Raw genomic sequence first — 19,476 nt, forward strand, 5'->3', positions numbered from 1 at the left:
GACTCTATGGTGGAGTCAGGTGCCTTGTGTGCCCCTCTGTACACAGATAACTCTATGGTAGAGTCAGGAGTCACCTGTACACACAGATCAGTGAGAAGCCGCTGTATACACAGCTCTGCCCTGTACTGCCCCCTGAATATAGAGGCGTCTATGGCAGAGTAAGGAGCCCCTGTACACAGTCTGGTCCGTGCTGTGGCCCCTGTATGCAGAGCCCTCCATGCTGTGCCCCCCGGTATAGAGCTCACAGGCCGCTCGCGCTCTCTGGCTTTCCAGTCTCATCTCTGTCATGAGGGACGCGGCCCGGTGCATGTCGGGAACTTCGCAGAGCTCCTCCCCCTCCGCCCTGCATTCGGGGACTTAGAGGAGATCAAAGGGAGTTTGTATACTGAACTCCCTTTGATCTCCTGTCACAGAGCCGTGCCGGTCCTGGCCGCATCGGGCACAGCGGATCTCGGGACTGGCAACGGCAGTGATATCTGCTGATACAAGCTATGGAGCGTCTCTCGAGACGCTTGATCGCTTGACTGTTCAGCTCCCGGCCGGCCGTGTAATTACAACGTCCGGCCGGGAAGCTGCTCATTGGGCTCCACCGTCCTCTCGACACATCAAATACCAACGTTCATCATTCATGCACACCCAGTAACTGCTAAAAATAGATGACCAATTCTCTTGTGGTATACATTCTCTCTAGTAATTATTGCTCAGAATGAAATGTGTTTATTCCATTACTAACGAATCAGGAGCTGTCTAGCATGCACTGTTGATACTCAATGATATCACATGCCGGAAAACCTTTGTATGGCAGCATATGATGCATCAGGCCTTGTTTAGACAACAAATCTCAGCAATATTATAAAAGAGTTAAATTGAACACATTTTGTTCTTCAGACTTGGTAATAATATTTGGACATTGGTTTGAGCCCTCCGGAGTGTAACATGTTTGTAGGTCACTCTGTTTACTTTGAGCATGCTACTTTCTAATGCAGCTTTTCTGCCTGCAACAGTTAAAGTATGAATCCTAACGGCAAGTAAATTAATTTAAGTGCTAGTACTATCGATTAATTATTTACAGTATACATATTTACTTAACTGTTCATTAGGGGACACAGGTGATTTGGAGACGATTGCTTTATACTGCCCCCTGCAGGAGAATTGAACACTGGCAACCAAAAAGAAAAAATTACCTGTTAGACAGCCACTATTATCTCTTCAACTCCCATTATGTCTAGTTTTTTTGCTATTTTCCTAGGATGCCTTTTCCCCCTGGAGAAAACGTCAGCACTTGTTATATTTTGTTTCATGAAGAGTTTTTTTTCTGCAATCAAAATTCATTAATGCAAAGCTTAGAGCAGCCTTTGTCAAGCACTGGACTTTGCTTGGGGTGCTTTGCAGGTTCACACCTATATTTTAGGTGCGAAAAAGGATTCCTGCATCAGGAACGTGCAATTTCATGCAGCAGGAATCCCCAATCTGCCGTTTACAAGTGGCAGCTGTCACCGATTCATGTTAAGGATTGGGTGTTAGCCGTTGCATTTCAACACTGACACACTGCATGTATTTGTCTATAATTACAGAGAGATGAGAGAGAGAGAGCACACATCAGTGGTGGCAACAGCTGTTTTATTGATAACCAGAATGGTCATCTAGAAATGTCACCATTTCATAGCTGTGCTGATAGATATACAATATATTGCCAAAGTATTGGGACACCCCTCCAAATCATTGCATTTAGGTGTTCCGTGAAATTTCCTTGCCACTAAATATTCCACGGTCACCTGTTAGTGGTATTATAACAAAGTGGAAGCAACTGGGAACAGCAGCAACTCGGCCACAAAGTGGTAGGCCATGACGACAGAGCGGCTCAGAGCATGCTGAAGCACACAGTGCGCAGAAGTCGCTAGCTGTCTGCAGAGTCGATAGCTACAGACCTCCAAACTTCGAGTGGCCTTCAGATTGGCACAACAACAGTGCGTAGAGAGCTTCATGGAATGGGTTTCCATGGCCGAGCAGCTGCATCCAAGCCTTACATCACCAAGTGCAATGCAAAGCGTCGGATGTAGTGGTGTAAAGCATGTCGCCACTGGACTCTAGAGAAGTGGAGACGTGTTTTCTGGAGTGACGAATCACGCTTGACTCTCCTGCAACGAGTCCTGAACTCAACCCGATAGAAACACCTTTGGGATGAATTAGAGTGGAGACTGCGAGCCAGGCCTTCTCACCCACCATCATTGCCTGACCTCACAAATGCGCTTCTGGAAGAATGGTCAAACATTCCCATAGACACACTCCTAAACCTTGTGGACAGCCTTCCCAGAAGAGTTGAAGCTGTTATAGCGACAAAGGGTGGGCCAACTCAATAGTGAACCCTACGGACTAAGACTGGGATGCCATTAAAGTTCATGTGTGTGTAAAGACAGGCGTCCCAATACTTTTGGCAATATAGTTTATATATATATATATATATATTGTGTGGGTGTGAAATGCTGCGCGGTCCAACATTAGACACAGAGGGAGCTGTCCTATGGGCCCTTCCAGCTCATGATCCTCCAACATTTTCAGAGTGGCCACGGTGCTCTTTGAAATCTTCGCTACCTACCCCCAAGTGTGACTACCTCCTCTGCATTATCCTTCTGCTATGTCAGACTTTAAGGCCACAGTTGCTTCCATGATACTCTTTCAGAGTTTCTCCGATTTGCCTGAAGCTGCCTCCATGCACTTGTCCTTTTTAGATGAGGTTGTGCCTGAGGAGCCTCAGTCAGCTGACATTACTCCTATAATTGTGGTCATTATAGACACAAGGTGTTCCTGTCTGGAGCTGGAGCAGCCTGCTTCTGAAATCTCTAGAGTTACCAACATGGGCTCATTAAAGGGTTCTAACCTGGAAAAACCTTCCCAGTACACTTTGTACTGAAACCATTTTTTATGGCGACTGGCCAAAATATTTACTCCTCCAAAGCATTTTGCTTAGCAGTATCCTATTGAGGAGGAGTTTCTTAAAATGTGTTTGCACTTTTGCAGTCAAAATTGCGGAAACCTCATTAATAGGTTTGTGTTTCTATTCACAGCATATCTTAAAAAAATATTTTTTTATGGATGTGTCTGCGTAGCAGACCTTTACAAGTTTCCCTCTCAATTTCAGTAACCACAAACTCTGACTGTCCCTATAGAAAGACTAAGGACAGACTGAGTTTCTAGAGCTTGAACCCTTTGTTAGGGCAAACGTTGTTCAAATCTACAGTAGTTTGTAACTGATAATGAGATCTGCCTGCAAAGTACAGTCGGGGTTATTATGTTAACATTAACCTGCCCTGTCCCCCTTGTATACCAGAGCAAAACACAACAGAACACCTTTTGTTTTAGAATAATGTTTTATTTTTTTAAAGAATAACTCAATTGTTGTTGAGAAAAAAAAGAAACATTCCCTTCTGGGTGATCAATGTACACTGCAAGTTTTTTAACCAACTTTGTTGCAGATTCCTACCTGTTTCTGTTGTGAAGAAATAGCTGTTTGTTGCAGCATGTCCTTTCCAAACTTATCCCTGAATTGGGAGGGTCAGATTGATTATAATCTGCTGGTTGGCTTCCTGTATTATAATGAGCAAAGGTGCAGTGTCTGCATCCCTTTATTAGTAATTAACCCTCAGGGAGTATATTATCAATTCCTACTTCAAGGGATGCCTAAAATTGTACGTGTAGTTTAGTGCAGACTTCAGGAAAAAACAGTCAGCCAACGCCTCCAGGCCACCATATTGCCCTGATAAAAGAAGGCTAAACCTCAGATGGGAAAAGCCTCCTGTTTCTGAAAATGAGAAAAAGTTCCTTTAATTTTTCACAGAATCTCGGACGCTTGGGTGGGTGATGGACGTAGTGCCCAGGGGTTACAAGCTCAAATTTCAAGCTCTTCCTCCACCCTGCTTCATGTTGTCCAATTTGCCTAAATCTCTGACACAACTCCTTTATCGGCGAGTCATACTCCTGGAACAAGACAGGTTTTAGCATTTCTCCTCCAACCTATTCACTGTCCTCACAGCCAAAGTGGACATTTACCACATTCTTGATCTAAATGCCCTCAATGCCTGAATTAAAATGCAAACGTTCCACATGGAATTTATCAGGTCAGCCATCTGAGAGACTTTTTGTCCTTGGTGGACATCAAGGTTGCATACTTGCACATCTCCATCTTTCTGGCACACAAATGCTACCTGTGTTTTGTTGTGGGCCCTCAACACTACCAGTTTGGTACCCTCCCCCTTTGGATTGTTCACGGTACCTTGAGTATTCACCAAGATGCATTGCAATGGCCTGGATGGCCAGGGACTAGGGATGGCCTAGGAACACTCATCTCCTACCTTGTCTGCCAGTGTCCATTGAACTGTGTAGACTCTACAAAGGTTTTGTTGGCTCCTGAACCATCAGAAATCGGCATTCAAACTGACTCATTGCATGGAGTATCTGGGTCTCCTAGATGCTGCTCGTCTTTCTCTTGCATAACTAATTCTTCACTCTGTGCTCCTCGGTGTGGACTCTAAAGTCCAGCAGCCATCCAAACTTTTTAACGAGGGTCTGTGCTTGTTGTTGGCTGCAGTCCCATATGTCCAATTCCACTCCAGTCCTTTTCAATTCAACATTCTGGTGGCATGGGACAAACAGGCACGGTTTGTAGATGATCACAAGCATCGGAGTCTGGAAAGTCCGTTCTTCTGGTCGATTTGGAAGTTTGTCATGACAGACACCAGCCTGAAAGACTGGGGAGCAGTTCTAGACACTCTTTTTGATGTAGGGACCTGGTAGCTGAAGGAAGCTTTCCTTCCTATCATTATACTGGAACTCACCTAAGTAGGATTCAGTCAGCCAAAACCAGAACAGAAGCATCTGTCAACCATCAGGGAGGAACCAAAGATCTTGCATCTCAAGGAGAAGTCAGTCAGGTTCTAGTTCGGGTGGATCTTCATTTGCAGCTCTGTCCACTGCGAGTTTTCAGGTGTGGAAAATTGCAGTAGTTGCTGAACTGCATACAAAGAGGATTGTTGTTCAATTCTGATAATTATCACAAGATCTAACAATATTCTTGTGCTGATGTGGACCACAGCAGACACCTCTGGTCAAAGGATCGCAGGTGAATAAGTCTGTAAGCCAGGAAGGAGATCCGCTGAGCACTTAGGCATTCATACACATGCAGTTATATGCCAGGTTAATTTGGAAATCTGCTTAGCAGTCAGATCTGGCAGGTTTGTGTGACCCAGTACCTTTTTATCTCAATATCCAGTTGCTATATGAAATAGATTCTACTTCAGCAGGAAGACACTTTACCCCCTCTGTCTTGATTGACTGTAACAAATGTATAAATTACTACATTTCTGCCAAATCTGTTACCATATTGCCAGAAATACCAGAAATTCTTGTAGCTCCTAAGAATTGTCCTGTCGTGTGTGTGCGTGTGTGTGTGTATGTATGTGGGTATATGTGTGTGTATGGATATATAATATCAAATTAGTAATATTTGAGGAACTTGGCACAATGGTAAGCATTCAGGGTCAAAGCCGTTTTTCTTAAACAGAAACCGTCTTTATTTTCCATATAGGTTAGCAGCCACAGCAATCCAACAAAAATAGCTCATCTTCAGCATATAACAAAATAAACTTTGCCCATCTTCAGCATAACATATATATATAGGCTCACCATTCTCAGGTTGTCCCACACACTCAGTGTCCCAGTCCAACGGTTTTCTCTTGCAGCACTGCTGCTCTGGCCTCAATCCCCAGGGCCACTGTCGGTTTCCTCCAGGCAACCTCAGTAGCGTGCTAACCTGCACAATCGGTTTTATAACCCGCAGCTCCCTGCTGCACTGGACTCCACTCTGACCCCTGGGTTGAGTCCTCCTGTCCCCCAGGTGGAGCCCTGATTATTAGAGAGCAGCCTTTTTTTTAAGGTGCACAATCTTTAGGTGCTGGTCACTACTAACGCATGGACCCAGGAATGGAGATTTCATCCCTCCCTCTTTCTCCAGGATCCCCGGTATGATCCAGAAAACCTAGAAAGGGCTGAAAAGCCAGCTCTTTCCTGGTAAAAGCAATAGCTTCATGGAGTCACTCAGCCCCTCTGGCTGAGAATCCTGGGTGACTTCATTTTTTTTATATATAGTGTGTGTGTGTATATATACTGTGTGTGTGTATATAATACACACACCTATGCACACAGTGTGTGGTACATATTGTCACGTTACTCCATGTCTTCGTTGTCTCACTTTAAACAAGAAGGTTATTACACAAGTTTCTGCTACTCTTGCTTCAGACTTTATCTGACCATCTTCCTTATCTGAGGGATCAAACTGTATTCTTCGACAGGAAGAAGTAACACTTACAAATATGTTCTATTATCAACATTTCAACAGTCATTTTTATAAGTGGTTTTGGCAGATTTTTAAAATAAAACAGGTTTTTTACAGGCAACCTAAGGCTTGGTTCACACTGAGCATATTGTCGCAGCTGATTCAGCATGTCCAAAAAGCTTCCCCAAAGAAAGCCCATTCATTTTTATGGCCCCTGCTCACACCTGATTGTTTTCTCACAAAAGCAAAACGCCTGTCACTGGAAACGGTACACAAGCTTCTTTCTGGAAGATTACAGCCCATTTTGTCTCCATAGAGTCAATTGGAAATGCTTGGAAAAACACGTTGCAATTGGTTTTGCGTGCTTTTACGCACATTTGCCATTTACATCAATGTGTTCCAATTTGCTCAGAAAAACGTGCAACATAATGTACACGGAAAGCGTGCAGGGAAAAAAATGTGTTTCTACCAGCGAAAACCCTGTCACCTAGGTGTGAATCAGGCCTAAAGAACTAACTTTTACTTGTTTATAGTCAGGCTGATTTGTGTATTTTAATATTAAAATATTATCTTTGCCAAAGATGAACTCTTGCATTGATGCTTATAAATAGTTTTAGGCCATGACTTTCCCTCCATGTTGTTGCCCATAGTAGTGTCATGCTGTCACCTGTCGTATTCACAATCATTCAGTATTTTTTGTAAAAGGATATATTGCATATATTAAACTACTTGTGGGGTGAATGCACCAGCTGTTACATGTTACATTGCTTGACATACTCTTGTCAAAGCTTTGCAGTGCAAATTAAAGCAGTACTTTTACATAATGATTTGGACATATTTCATGTAACAAACAGTTGAGACGTGTGATTTTGTCTTATACAATCTCTCGTAATGCTAGTAGGATTTCTGAAAGGAATATTATACCTTGCCCATGCAATATTGCTTTAATACCCACTTCTCCAACAGCATATACTGACTTTTCCATCCCTCTGAGCCGCTGTAAGCAAAAAAAGAATCCCTTGTGTAACCTCTGAGTCATATGCTTCTCCATACCAGAGGTGCAGAGTATCTGCTTTCTTTCCAGTTATGGATCTGTGTGGTGGGTGAGTAAAGGAAAGGTACATCTGTGAAAAGGAAAGGGGCATTGCAGCCATCCTCTTGCTTTGCCATGTATGGGCAAAGCACATGCTTGCTTTAGGAATCCAATTTGTAAGTATGCAGTGTTATGATTTCATAAGCGGTAATAAACTGCATGTCAAACCAAAAGGTAATTGTACAGGATGGCAAATTGTTGTTAGAGGTATGCTAGTAAATGGAATATGGGCATTTCCTGTTTGAGACTGTTCTATTATGTACTAACATATTCTGCAGAAAAACATCATATGAACTTCCTTTTTATGTTTATGAAAGTAAGTAAACCAGTACATTGTATACATTTCCTTCAACATGCATCTTTTTTGGTGGCATCATAAAATGCACACCGTTTCTATTAGATTGCACATCACTTGTTTATGTCTTACATCAAAAGCCATTTTGTCTTTTATAAAAAACAAAACAACAAAAAAAAACACATGGTTGAAACATCTACTTCACAAAAAAACAGACTCTTAAAGAGTTATACAATATTTATCAAAAGAAAATAATATCTACTTATATTTTTTTGTACACATTTATTTTTAAAGTATTATTGGTCATGCCCGTGTGAATGAGGCCTAAAAACATCACAAAGATGGGGATTAAGATCTCCTGATGCGTGCCCAAACTGTATACAAGAATTTTTTTTAAATAAAATATATTAATAAAATATCTAAGGGGTTTGTATAGTGTGCGTGTGTGTATTTGTGTGAGTGTAGTAGATAAGGTTGGGGGTTGACGGCAAGTGAGACTAGTGGAATCGACTTCAGGATCTCAGTCATACGTTTTCTTCTTATCCTTCTAGATTGCGTGTATTGTCCATTTCCACCATGTTGGTAAAATAACCTTAGTACAGGTCTATGATAGCATGCAACTGAATTGCTCTAATTGGCTTTATCTGTTCTGATATTCTCCTAAATATGTTTTGACATTTTGCAGTAATTACCTGCTCCGCATAGTTCGTATTGTTCAAATCACTCTATAATTAATTTGACATTATAGGAGCTGCTTTGTAGGCCTAATTTTAGACTGCAGTGTAGAGTAGATCACTATTAGTGTTGTCTAATTATCTGTACAGTTATTGTTTCACATTTCCCTAAAATTCACTATGCCTCTAGTACGCTACAAGCAAATGCATTTGTCTTTCCTTGTAATTTTGTGTTTTTTCCCATAGTGCAATAAAATTTTGCAGTGGGTAAAGGGCCAGAGGGCATCTTGTAGTAAATTTCAGAAAGCAGTCCTGTATTATTGTAATAACCAAACCTTATTGTTTTACCAAGCATAGCCTTACAGTAATGCAACTGTCCCACCTAAAATTATCTTGGCCAAAGATTGTGTTCCTCTAATAAAATGATAGTCAATATACAATACTTTTGGAATTTGGCTTCTAAATTCCTACTCTAAGAAAAACTGATCCACTACTGTGCCGATCCCATTGACGTGATATTCTTCCACTCTGAGCTAGTTTGGCATGGCATCTGAAATAGCAACAGTAAGTTAATTGGGGGTGTAATGCATGCTCGTAAATTATGGCTAGTTACCTCTCAGTCTGCCCTTTTTCAGCATTGACAGCTCTGCTCATCCCTCACCACTGTTATGTAAAGTTTATTTATATCATGGAAACCTTCAAAACTTTTATATGATGATGCCAATTATGAAAACTTGCTGAACTTTGGTTCATACACCATCACACTATTTCTTTGCACATGAATCCATTCCTGTTTAAAGTAGACTTGACGTGAAACAAGAACACAGTGCAGTGCTGTCTAAGGGAATTTAAAAGTTATTTTTACTTTTTTACATTTAATAGCGCAGTTGTTAAGTAATCACCAGTTTATTTTTATTTTTTTTAATTACCTGTACTATAGCAGAAAGCTGAATGCAGGTGACTGCTAATAAAAATGATTCTATTAAATTAGGTGCCAACAGAATGCCAGCTAATGTGAGCCAAGTAGGGAGGAGTAGGTTATGGGCGTTGGCTGGCAACAGGACACAGAGGAACTGGACAATGGCTATTCGACAGAATACAGGACGCCACAACCAATAGGAGCATAGAGGAGCCTTTTATTTTCAATACCGTAGGTCTTTTCATAATCCCCCAAAAGTATATATAATATCGACAAATATATATAGTAGATGACGCATTCCTTTACAGATGCTTTAGCCTAAAGTTTGTCAGACTAATGGGCCTGTAAACAGAACGTGTCTGCTCTGCGGTCCTGGCTAATTTAGTGCTCTGTAAATTCCTTCCGTATTAAATGTGTTTTTGTAAGACAAAGATTCTATACACAGTCGACCCATACCTTTTTTTTATAATTTCCCTTTTTAAAGGTTCTGTTTTGAACTTTGGATGATAACTTTTGGTTTCTTATACATTTATCCCTTGATTTGTATACTTCTATAGATTTCTAGTGTTCTGCTGTGTCAAATAAATGCTACCTCTGCAATGCCCTGAAGTTCTTCTTAATATGCTACCACAGTTTTTTTGTGTTTTTTTTGTTTCTTTTTTGTTGTTGTTGCTTGGCAAGCTTTTCCTTATCAGAAATAGATGACCAAGTGGTATGTATCTAGCAAGGCTTGTCAGGAAAGTAGAATGTGTTGTGACAATGACAAATAGGAAATGGTGGCCTAAACCGATAGGGCAAACATGCTTATTTTGCTTGATTTAACAACAGCTAATATGAGACTGAGCATTATGAGAATATTTTTTTATTGACACGCTGTGCTTGAAATGTGTCAGCAGCTCAAGGAGCTCATTAAGTTACAATGGGCTGCACAGCAGACAACTTTAATACTGAACTGTATAAATGGGGTCTTGAAGTAGTATAATTGCAGCACTGCGAGAGCTATTTAAATGTGGTAAAACAATGCACTGCTGAGACCTATCCATATATTTTATGTCGTGTGGTGTCCTGGAAAGTGCATAGTAGCAGGGCAAGATCAGGAATTAAAGGTTTAATGTCATCAGATTTGTGAAGTTTGGAAGGCTTTCTGTTGGTGTATAAGTTAGAAAATGTTAGCACCCGGTTCACAGGCTATTTGTATGGCGCAGTATGTACTACACAGGGTCTGATCTACAAAGAATGAATGAGGTGAATTACTTTTAAAAAGCATGTGTCGATTTGTCTTGTCTGCCAAATTAATTATAATTCTGTTAAGCAAGTTTTGTGACCCATGCACCCCTGGCAGAATGTAGTATTGAGATTTGTTTGTGGGCTGAACACAAGCTGCAACATACAAAGCAAGCAGAGTGCTGTCTTGTATTAAAAAGGGAATGTACTGTAGAGGTAAAGCAATAATGTTGCCATTTTATAGATCACTGGTTCGGCCTCCTCTTGAGTATGCGGTCCAGTTTTGGTCACCAATCCACAGAAAGAATGTCCTGGAGCTGAAGAGAGTCAAGAGGAGAACAACTAAACTAATTAAGGGGCTGGGGGACCAAAGCTATGAGACAAGGTTACTAAATGTAAACTTGTTGAAGCTATAGGTGAGGAGATTAAGAGGGGACATGATTTTCATGTACAAAAATGTTCAGTGGTGATGGCAACATCAGCAAAAAAAACGTTTTACAGTAAACTCTATAACAAAGACTAGAGGCCACCACCTAAAATTGGTGGAGAAAATATTTAACCACAAAGGGCGTAGGGGCTTCTTTCCAGTTAGAGCGGTAAAATTTTACAGGTAACTTACAGGTACATTTAAAAACTAGATCACACAGGGACTCGTGAACGCAAACAGTCACACACAGAGACACAAAGGTTGAACTTGAACAGGTGTGTCTTTATTCAGCCTCAACTACTATGTAACTATGTGCATTAAGCTGTAGAAAGGCATCATGGCACACTCACAAACCAGCATGTAAAACAACTTGTCTCACCAATAAGGATAATGACAGAGGTTTGGATACACGTCTTCTGCAGAGGATGTGAAAGCCGCACTGCCGCGCCAAGGCACCTCTTATAGTGCGGTCCTAACTCTAAACTATGAGAGTCTCCATCTTGGAGCACATGGGGGCAGATGCACTGTCGTTTGTTTTTATGTGCATTAAGCTGCCGCATTGTTGGCATGCCTCAGTGTCAGGATCAATTATGTCATCCAGGGCCGGCCAATAAAGATGTCCAAAGATGCCGTACCTGGAAGAAGACCTAGTGAAGATGGCACAGGTGAGGGAACGCGTGGACATCCCATCACAGAGACGAGTATGGCAAACATTGTTTTTGTTTAAGTTCCTTTAAATCTGTGTTTAAAATTGGTGAGATGCAGGGGTGTGGGATTTTTTTTTTTTAAAGGGACTGGCAATCTGCTAAAAATGTCCTGATGCAAAAAATAATTTTAACCAAAATCATATTTAACCATGCAAAGAAACGCTTCTCATTGGTCAGCGAAGTCAGGTGACTGTGCTGACTAATGAGTGCTCATAAATTCATAATCCAAAGCATAGTGCTGCACTGGACAGCACTATGGAGTACGGATAGTACACCTGTAGCGGTGAGGGGGAAGAACCATTTGCCGAAAGTTAAGTATATTTGAGCTGGTAATTCCATTTTCCCCAAATTATTTGGGAAAGTGAACTTACCCTTTAATGCACATGCGTGTGTGTGTTAGAGTGCTGCTGCCCGTCACCCACAATATGACACACAGTGGAATGGGGGCGTGCACACACACAATGCTATATAACCCACCGCGCAGCTCTGCTCCTCCACTTGGGGTTTATCACTACAATGAGACAATAATTCAAGTGGCAAGCAGGAAACATATAAGGATGCACTGTCCATTCTAGTGCCGAAGAAAGAAGGTATGCCCTTATACCCACCCTGCCACCACCTCCTCGGTAGCCAGCTCCCTCCGTTGTTCAGACCCCCAAATAAACTTGTACAAAATGAGCGGCAGCTCCCTTGCTAATGTGCCCCATCCTCTAGCTGTTACTGTGACAGGGGAGAGCTGGGCAGCACAGACGTTATGACGTTCCATGCCGTCATAACAGACTAAATAATATTTAACCCTGCTGCTTGCCCGAATAAAAAATCACCTGCTTGGTGCATGGAACTGCATGTCTCAGGCGATAGCATTCGCACATTCCTGGGGGTGTTCTCTTCTTTGCAACCTCCCCCTCTTTGTTTGTTTACAATGCTTTATTGACCTCTAAGAGTCCTTTTAAGAAGTAATATTTTTCAGAAAGCAAGTGGTTGATTGATGGCTCTCGAGCAATTAAGCACTTAGCTGTTTTTATTTTTATTTTTATTTCTGTAGTTTTTGGTTGATTTGCTGACTTGTTACTACTGACCCATCTATTTGTTTTGGGGGGAAAAAAGATAAAATAGAAGCGGTTTGTCAGATGTTACCTTCTTATAGCCTTTACCGAGTGAAAGAGAGCCAATATTCAGTTTGGTTAATAAGGACCACAATAAATTTCTAAAAAATTATTTGCCAAGGACCAATTGCTTTTTAATAACACATCACACCGCCCATAGTTTTGCTGTCCCATTACATTGCAAATCACATTTTTGAAGCTTGTAGTATAAATTCTCATGTGTCTGGAAAGTCCAAGTTTTGGTGGGGTTAGTATCATGCTATAGCTTACACCATGAAGAGAAAAGAACTCTCCAAGCATGATGGTAACTTTTTACCATAGAGAAGCGAGTTAGAGAACAGATCCTTTTCTTTTGGTTAGGGAAAGTGGGAACACAATAAAGGGTATTTGCCAAGACTGGAGCAGCTGCACATAGCAACCAGTCAGGTTCTTGCTTTGATTTTCAAAGTTTGACTGAAAGAAGAGATACTGATTGGTTTCTACTAGGGGTGCGGAAATTAACGATTAATCCGTCGATTAATCGTTAATTTCTTTGATCAATCAATTTTATTTTGATCGATCAAAGTTCTTTTGATCCGTACTCACCTATCCGCCGGCTTCTGGGTCTTCCGTCGGAGCTCCGGTGACGTCACGGACATCGGCTCTGTCGGCTAACGAAGGGAAGGGGGGAGGAGTCGGGTGATGTAGTTGTCCGTGATGGGTAACGAAGGGAAGGAGGGAGGAGTCCGTTGACGTCGATGTCTGTGATGTCACCGGACTCCTCCCCCTTCCCTTCGTTACCTAACGGGATCCCTTGGGCCGGCGAGTCTCCTGCTTCATTAGTGCATCGGATGTGTGGACAATGTGTACATACTACAAGGCAGCTAAAATAAAAATTAAATAATGTGTCATGTAAAATCTACTACCCTGTTAGAAATCTACTATCTGCTACCCTGGTGAGTCCCAGGGCCTATTCACACAAACCCCTGTCGGCTGAAATGCTGTGCTAGTGCATTGTATCACACTCTACCAGAGCTGTCACTGTTAAGATTTTTTAAACTGTGTGTACATTCCATTTAGTTTACTGCAAGGAAATGTGCACTGTGCCGTTTGGCGACCTGTGGTTGCATACCGTGTGCTGTAATAAAATTCAGCATGAATGCATTTTATCGCAGAGCATCACCCACTGCATTGTAGTGTAAATGGGACACATAGAAAACAATTGTTTTCTATGTGTCCTAGCGGGGACCTGCGTTGATTTGGTGCTGTAAAGCGCAGGTCACCACTAGATGTGTGAATGGGCCCTAAAAGAAGAGTAGCATGAAAAATGACAAAAGCAACAATGAAGGCAAGTGCACTCTATTTCATAAAGTTGAGTACAAAATTCAGACACAAGAAAAAGTCCATGTGCAATAAGCCTTATAGGTTTTATATATATTTTATATTTTTAGAATAATTGTACTTTCAGAGAAATTAGTTAACCTTTGTGCCTAACTGCCCCCATCCCCCTGACCTACTGTGACCACCACCATCCTAGCTACATATCGGCCTGAATCAGATGACCACGGCCTGCAGAAATCTTCAGCGCCTCTAGTCAAATCCTTTTTTTTCTCCTGACCCCCTAGTCTTCTAGCGATGCAGTTACCTGAATACCTAAGAAATTGTGGTTACTCTGTAATTAGCAACAAAATCACTAATTAAAATAGTCATATAACAAAGCTTATTGTAAATCAGCAGTATGTGACCCATGCACAGAGAATTTAAGGCTCCGTTCACACCTAGGCATTTTGTCGCTGAAAGGTAAGCGCGGCAAAGCTCTCAAAACAAGAGCTCCCATTTCCTTGAGCTTGACAAAATGTTAGGTACATGCTAGGGATGTGTTGTAAAGTAGCCATGGCTCCAAGCTTACTCCCACAGAGTACAATCTCAGTACAAATTGGTAAACTAAATGTCACATTATAGTCCATCACAGGAGCAAGCTTGGAGCGATGGATACTTTACAACACACACAAGGACCATGGGGAACAAAAGTAGCCACCCTCCAGAAGGAAGGACAGTGTCAGCATGAATTCAGAGATGATTTGAGGATCTACAGCTGAGAGATACACAAAAAAGCTACAGTGCATTTGTGTTAATAGGGTACTTGAATGCATTTTCAGATTTAACCCCTGAGTTTAGTGTCACTTTAAGTTACCTACTGTATGTTTAATGACAATTGGTATACATAAATATAATAAAATGTTGAAGACAAATAGGAAATACTGTATAATGGTGTAGAAAGCCCATTGACCTGCATTCCATTGCAATGTCTATTGCCATGGCAATCATTACAAAGGAGAGGTAGAGATAGAGCACATGTAGAAGGTTTAGCCCTAATTCATCCCTCATTTACTAAGCTTTTTGTTGCTTGAAACAAATTGTCCGTCACTTGAAGAAAGTACATGAGCTTCTTTTTGGCAGAGTCGGCGCTTTTTGGCCCCATGGAATTAATGGAAATGCTCAAAAAAAGCGTTTGCTGCATTTTGCACGTTACCTATCCACATCAATGTGTCAAGATCTGCTTAATATGCGCGTAAAACACACGTAAAAACGAGCTACAAAAAATGCACATATTCAATGTCACTCAGGTGTGAATGAGGGCCCACACCTAGCATTTTGTGGCGCTTTTTCTGCCCTAAAAAACGCTCAAAACAAAATTCCTTTAAATTTCTATGGGCATGTTCACATTTGAGCGTTTTGTCACTTGTAGCAAAACGCCCATTGCTGCGTTTTTGCATGTGTTTTACACACGTTTGCCCATTTACATCAATGTGTCACAATCTGCTCACAAAAACACGCAACTTAATGTATGCATTAAAGAAAGGCAGTGGCCAAGCTGTTTAGAGCTGTGCATCCTATGAATCAGTTCAGTATAAACGATAGTGTGACATTTTGAGTATTGCAACACTGTAGAAATAAGTGCAATTGAGATTAAACTTGCCCTTTAAAAATGCAGGCCTTTGACAAGGAAATGATGGTTTATGTATGATGCAATAGTGTTCATATTATGATTACATTATAAAGAGACAAATATTGTATCTATTTTCATTTTACAGTTCATCAAAATCACACCCAGGACCTGTTGTCCACATAAGTGATAATCCGATGGATGAAGGGAAGGTATGTGTATCTGCTATTTTATATATCTCTGCTACCAAAAAAAAAATATACCATTTGTTTATATACCAGATACAGACAGTTCAACTGTGACAATGCCATTAACCCTTTCGCTGCCAAGGACGTACGGCATACAGAGCTACAAAAGTGCTTCCAGCTGGCCAGCTCAGTATGCCGTACGGACCTGGCATTTACAGTTCTACTATAAGCTGATGGTCGCTTTAGCGACCATCAGCTTATAGTAGAACTGTTCAGCAGACTGTCCCATCTTTTTAGCATATTCTAGATCCGCCAGTACTCTGCGGACATTTGATACAGCCGAACAGCCTTTAACAAAGCCCACTTGGGCGGGGGATATTAATTTCGGCAAAATTCTGGCGAGCCTGTCTGCTATGATTTTGGACATCAACTTGGCGTCGGTATTTATGAGAGAGATCGGACGGTAGGAGTCTGGGAGAGTGGTGTCTCTGTCTTTTTTAGGGATCACTTTAATGTATGCCTCCTGACCCGTTCGCAAATACTCCCTCCCTTGCCAGATAGAGTTGAACACAATGTGTAGGGTAGGTGCTACGTCCTCTTTCAGGATCTTATAGAATTCGTTTGTGTATCCGTCAGGACCTGGGGATTTACCATTTGCCGCCGTTTTAAGGGTCTCTAGTATTTCGTTAAGCGAAATGTCTGCATTCAGGGCCATGAGATCTTCTTTTGAAATGGTGGGGAGGGGCGTAGATGTCAGGAATGCCTCCCCTAAGGCCATATCTACTGGGGTATTCGAGTATAGCTTGGCGTAAAACGCTTCTAGGGTATTATTGATTTGTTTGGGGTCTGTAGAAATTACACCTGAACCTAACCGGAGGGCGGGTATGTGTGCCTTAGTATACCTAGGTTTAGTAAGATTGGCCATCAGTCTTCCTGGTTTATTCCAAGTCTTGTGGAAATATAGCTGGGAGTGATAGAAAGCTGGGAGTTGAGCTGCCGACCACTCAAACTGTTGTTTAGCTTTGGTCCATAGGACACTATGCTCAGCGGAGGGGCAGGATGAGTATGTCAGCTGTGCTTGGCGCTGGGAAAGGCTGGCCGCTGTGAATTGGGCTTGAGCGTGTTTCTTTTTCGCCCCCACATGTGACATTATATTGCCCCTAAGGACAGCTTTCGCTGCTTCCCAAAAAAGATTGGGATTGTCAATATGATCTTTGTTGTTTGTCTGGTAGTCCTGCCAGGACTGTGTCAGCATGGAACTAAAGGCGGTGTCATTATAGAGGTGAGATGGGAAGCGCCATATAAATGCGTCTCCTCTCGGTATGGTTGGTCGTAGTTGCACAAGGATTGGGGCATGATCTGAGATTGCTATGGGCATCAGCCGTGTCTCATCGATCAGTATGTCGACAGACTCAGATGCTAGAAAATAGTCTAATCTGGCAAAGGATTTATGTACCCCTGAAAAATGTGAGTATTCCTTCCCTAGCGGATTACGGATCCGCCATACATCTATAAGATTAACCGCCGTCGCCATTTTTAGCATCGGTGTGGACATATGGGGAGTAGAGTTGGGAACCCTCCGTGCCGCTCCCGATCTGTCCTCACTAATGACCATAGTGGAATTGAAATCACCCCCCATAAGTTTGTGGGGGTTATCATCCTGAAGGATCCAGGTAGTGATCTCCTGGAAATATGTATGTGACGGTGAGTTAGGAAAATAAACATTGTATAGTGAGAGAAGTTTGTTATGTATACGTATCTTAACAAGCAGTCAGCGACCCTCCGCATCTCTTTCCGTGTGCTCTATACTGTAGTCAAGGGATTTGTTGAATAAAATGGCCACTCCTCCTTTCCTACCCACTGCAGGGGAGCTTACTATTTCTCCCACCCAATGCTTACGTAATCGTGTCATATCCTCCTGGAAAAGGTGGGTCTCCTGTAATAGAGCCAGTTTTCAATTTTTTAAGGTGACGTAACACCATCATGCGTTTAGCTGGTGAGCGTAACCCGTTAGTATTCCAGGAGATCAACCGAACCCCGTGAGACATATGAACATCGAATCATGAAAAGTAATCGTATGCGTTTCTATCAATATAAGATTGTGCCAAGACATACACGGTTCAATGAGTAACCCCAGCAGGATATCACAGTAGAAATCAGATACGGATGATGTAAAAACATTTGGTGGTTGCATAAACAATCTGGGAAATATACTCAGGGAAAACGACATGAGAGATAATGTCCGGTTATATTCACATTTCCGTAGCCACCTTTCCTTGAGAGCGTGGCAGAGCTTTCCTGGTATCTCCGCTAAGCCAGGGAACAAAGTGGCGGCTCCCATATCTTGCTGGCAGTTATGGGGTGTGCGCGATCAAATAAGGGGTCTCCAGAGAGAGGTTGGAATCACATATCACAATGGAGGAAAAATATAAGTAATGAAAGAAAAAAGGGAAAATTAAAACTGGGACAATGCGGTGTATGTCAGGACAGCAAGTATCTTTCCTGAGGCATCTAAGTGAGTCAAAAGTATAAGGCGGGTGGCGTTAGAGGGTTTACAGTACTCACTATTGTGTTGAAGTCGTGACTAGATACCAGCTCCAAGGAAACAGAAATTCCCTCCAGATCTTGAAGCAGTCGGGGATCCAGCAATGACAAGGAGTTAAGGTTGCACATCTTGTGGGGTGGGTAAAACAACAACGGGGTCCTCCCGTCTTCACCTTGGGTTCACGGCGAATCCGTGGGGGTCATGTGGAGGCGGGTTGGGGCCTTTCTAGCCGGCGTAGTAAAGTGGTGGGCCCGTGTGGAACCGCGGTCTGTCGTGGATGTCATTGTAGTCGACGTTCCTTCCAGGAATGAAAGTGCCGCTGCCGGGTCTTGAAAAGATTGTTGTGCTCCATCCGTGGATTGGAAACGGAGAGTGGCTGGGTAAGCTAGCGTAAAGCGGATCTTCTGATGGTATGGGCAGTGCAGACTTTCCCAAATGCCTTCCGTTTTCTTGTGACCTCCGCAGAGTAATCAGCGAATATGAGAAGCCGATGTTCCTCCAGGAGTAGTTCCTTCTTAGCGCGATAGGCCTGTAGAACCGCCTGCAACATCAATGTTTTAGCAATATTTCATGTCAAAAAGCTCATCCTAAAAGTGTGCCTGCTACTAAAATTTTCTCTAGTTATGGATAGAGTAAGGAATAGTCGGAATCTCAAGTTTTTATTATTTTATATCTTTGCTTGGGAAATTCACCCTCTTCTTTTGGTCACCATTGTCACTGGGACTGAAAGTGATGGAAAATCCAATAATTTCACACTCCTATTACAATAGGTAGTGAAAGTGAGTAGGAGCAGTGACTTGACAGTTGCGGTATCTACATATCATTATATAGATATAGTCTCTACATACTATTTTTTTTCATTGCTGGGTTTGGGGCTTGTATAAGAGCAAGCTTTAGGTCAGGGTTAAGTCTGCTGTAAGGCTAAGGTAAGTCAAATTAGTTATAGGTCTAGGTTTAACTAAATGTTAGGCACTGAGTATGTAATACAGGTGAAACTCGAATAATTAGAATATCGTGCAAAGTTCATTTATTTCACTAATGCAA

General features: G+C 42.0%; 1 protein-coding gene across 3 annotated transcripts in view; it reads left to right on the top strand.

Moving 5' to 3' along the window:
* STXBP5 (syntaxin binding protein 5) overlaps positions 1-19,476 on the top strand; it is a 321,945-nt gene that overhangs the window by 162,473 nt on the left and 139,996 nt on the right. For all 3 annotated transcript variants that reach the window (XM_018557367.1, XM_018557369.1, XM_018557370.1), the window contains exon 6: positions 15,848-15,911. In XM_018557367.1, coding sequence (XP_018412869.1) covers positions 15,848-15,911 — 64 coding nt within the window. The remainder of the gene's footprint in view (positions 1-15,847; positions 15,912-19,476) is intronic.

This window comes from Nanorana parkeri, unplaced genomic scaffold (assembly GCF_000935625.1).
Source record: "Nanorana parkeri isolate BGI_ZX_2015 unplaced genomic scaffold, ASM93562v1 scaffold281, whole genome shotgun sequence".
Classification (NCBI taxonomy): Eukaryota; Metazoa; Chordata; class Amphibia; order Anura; family Dicroglossidae; genus Nanorana; species Nanorana parkeri.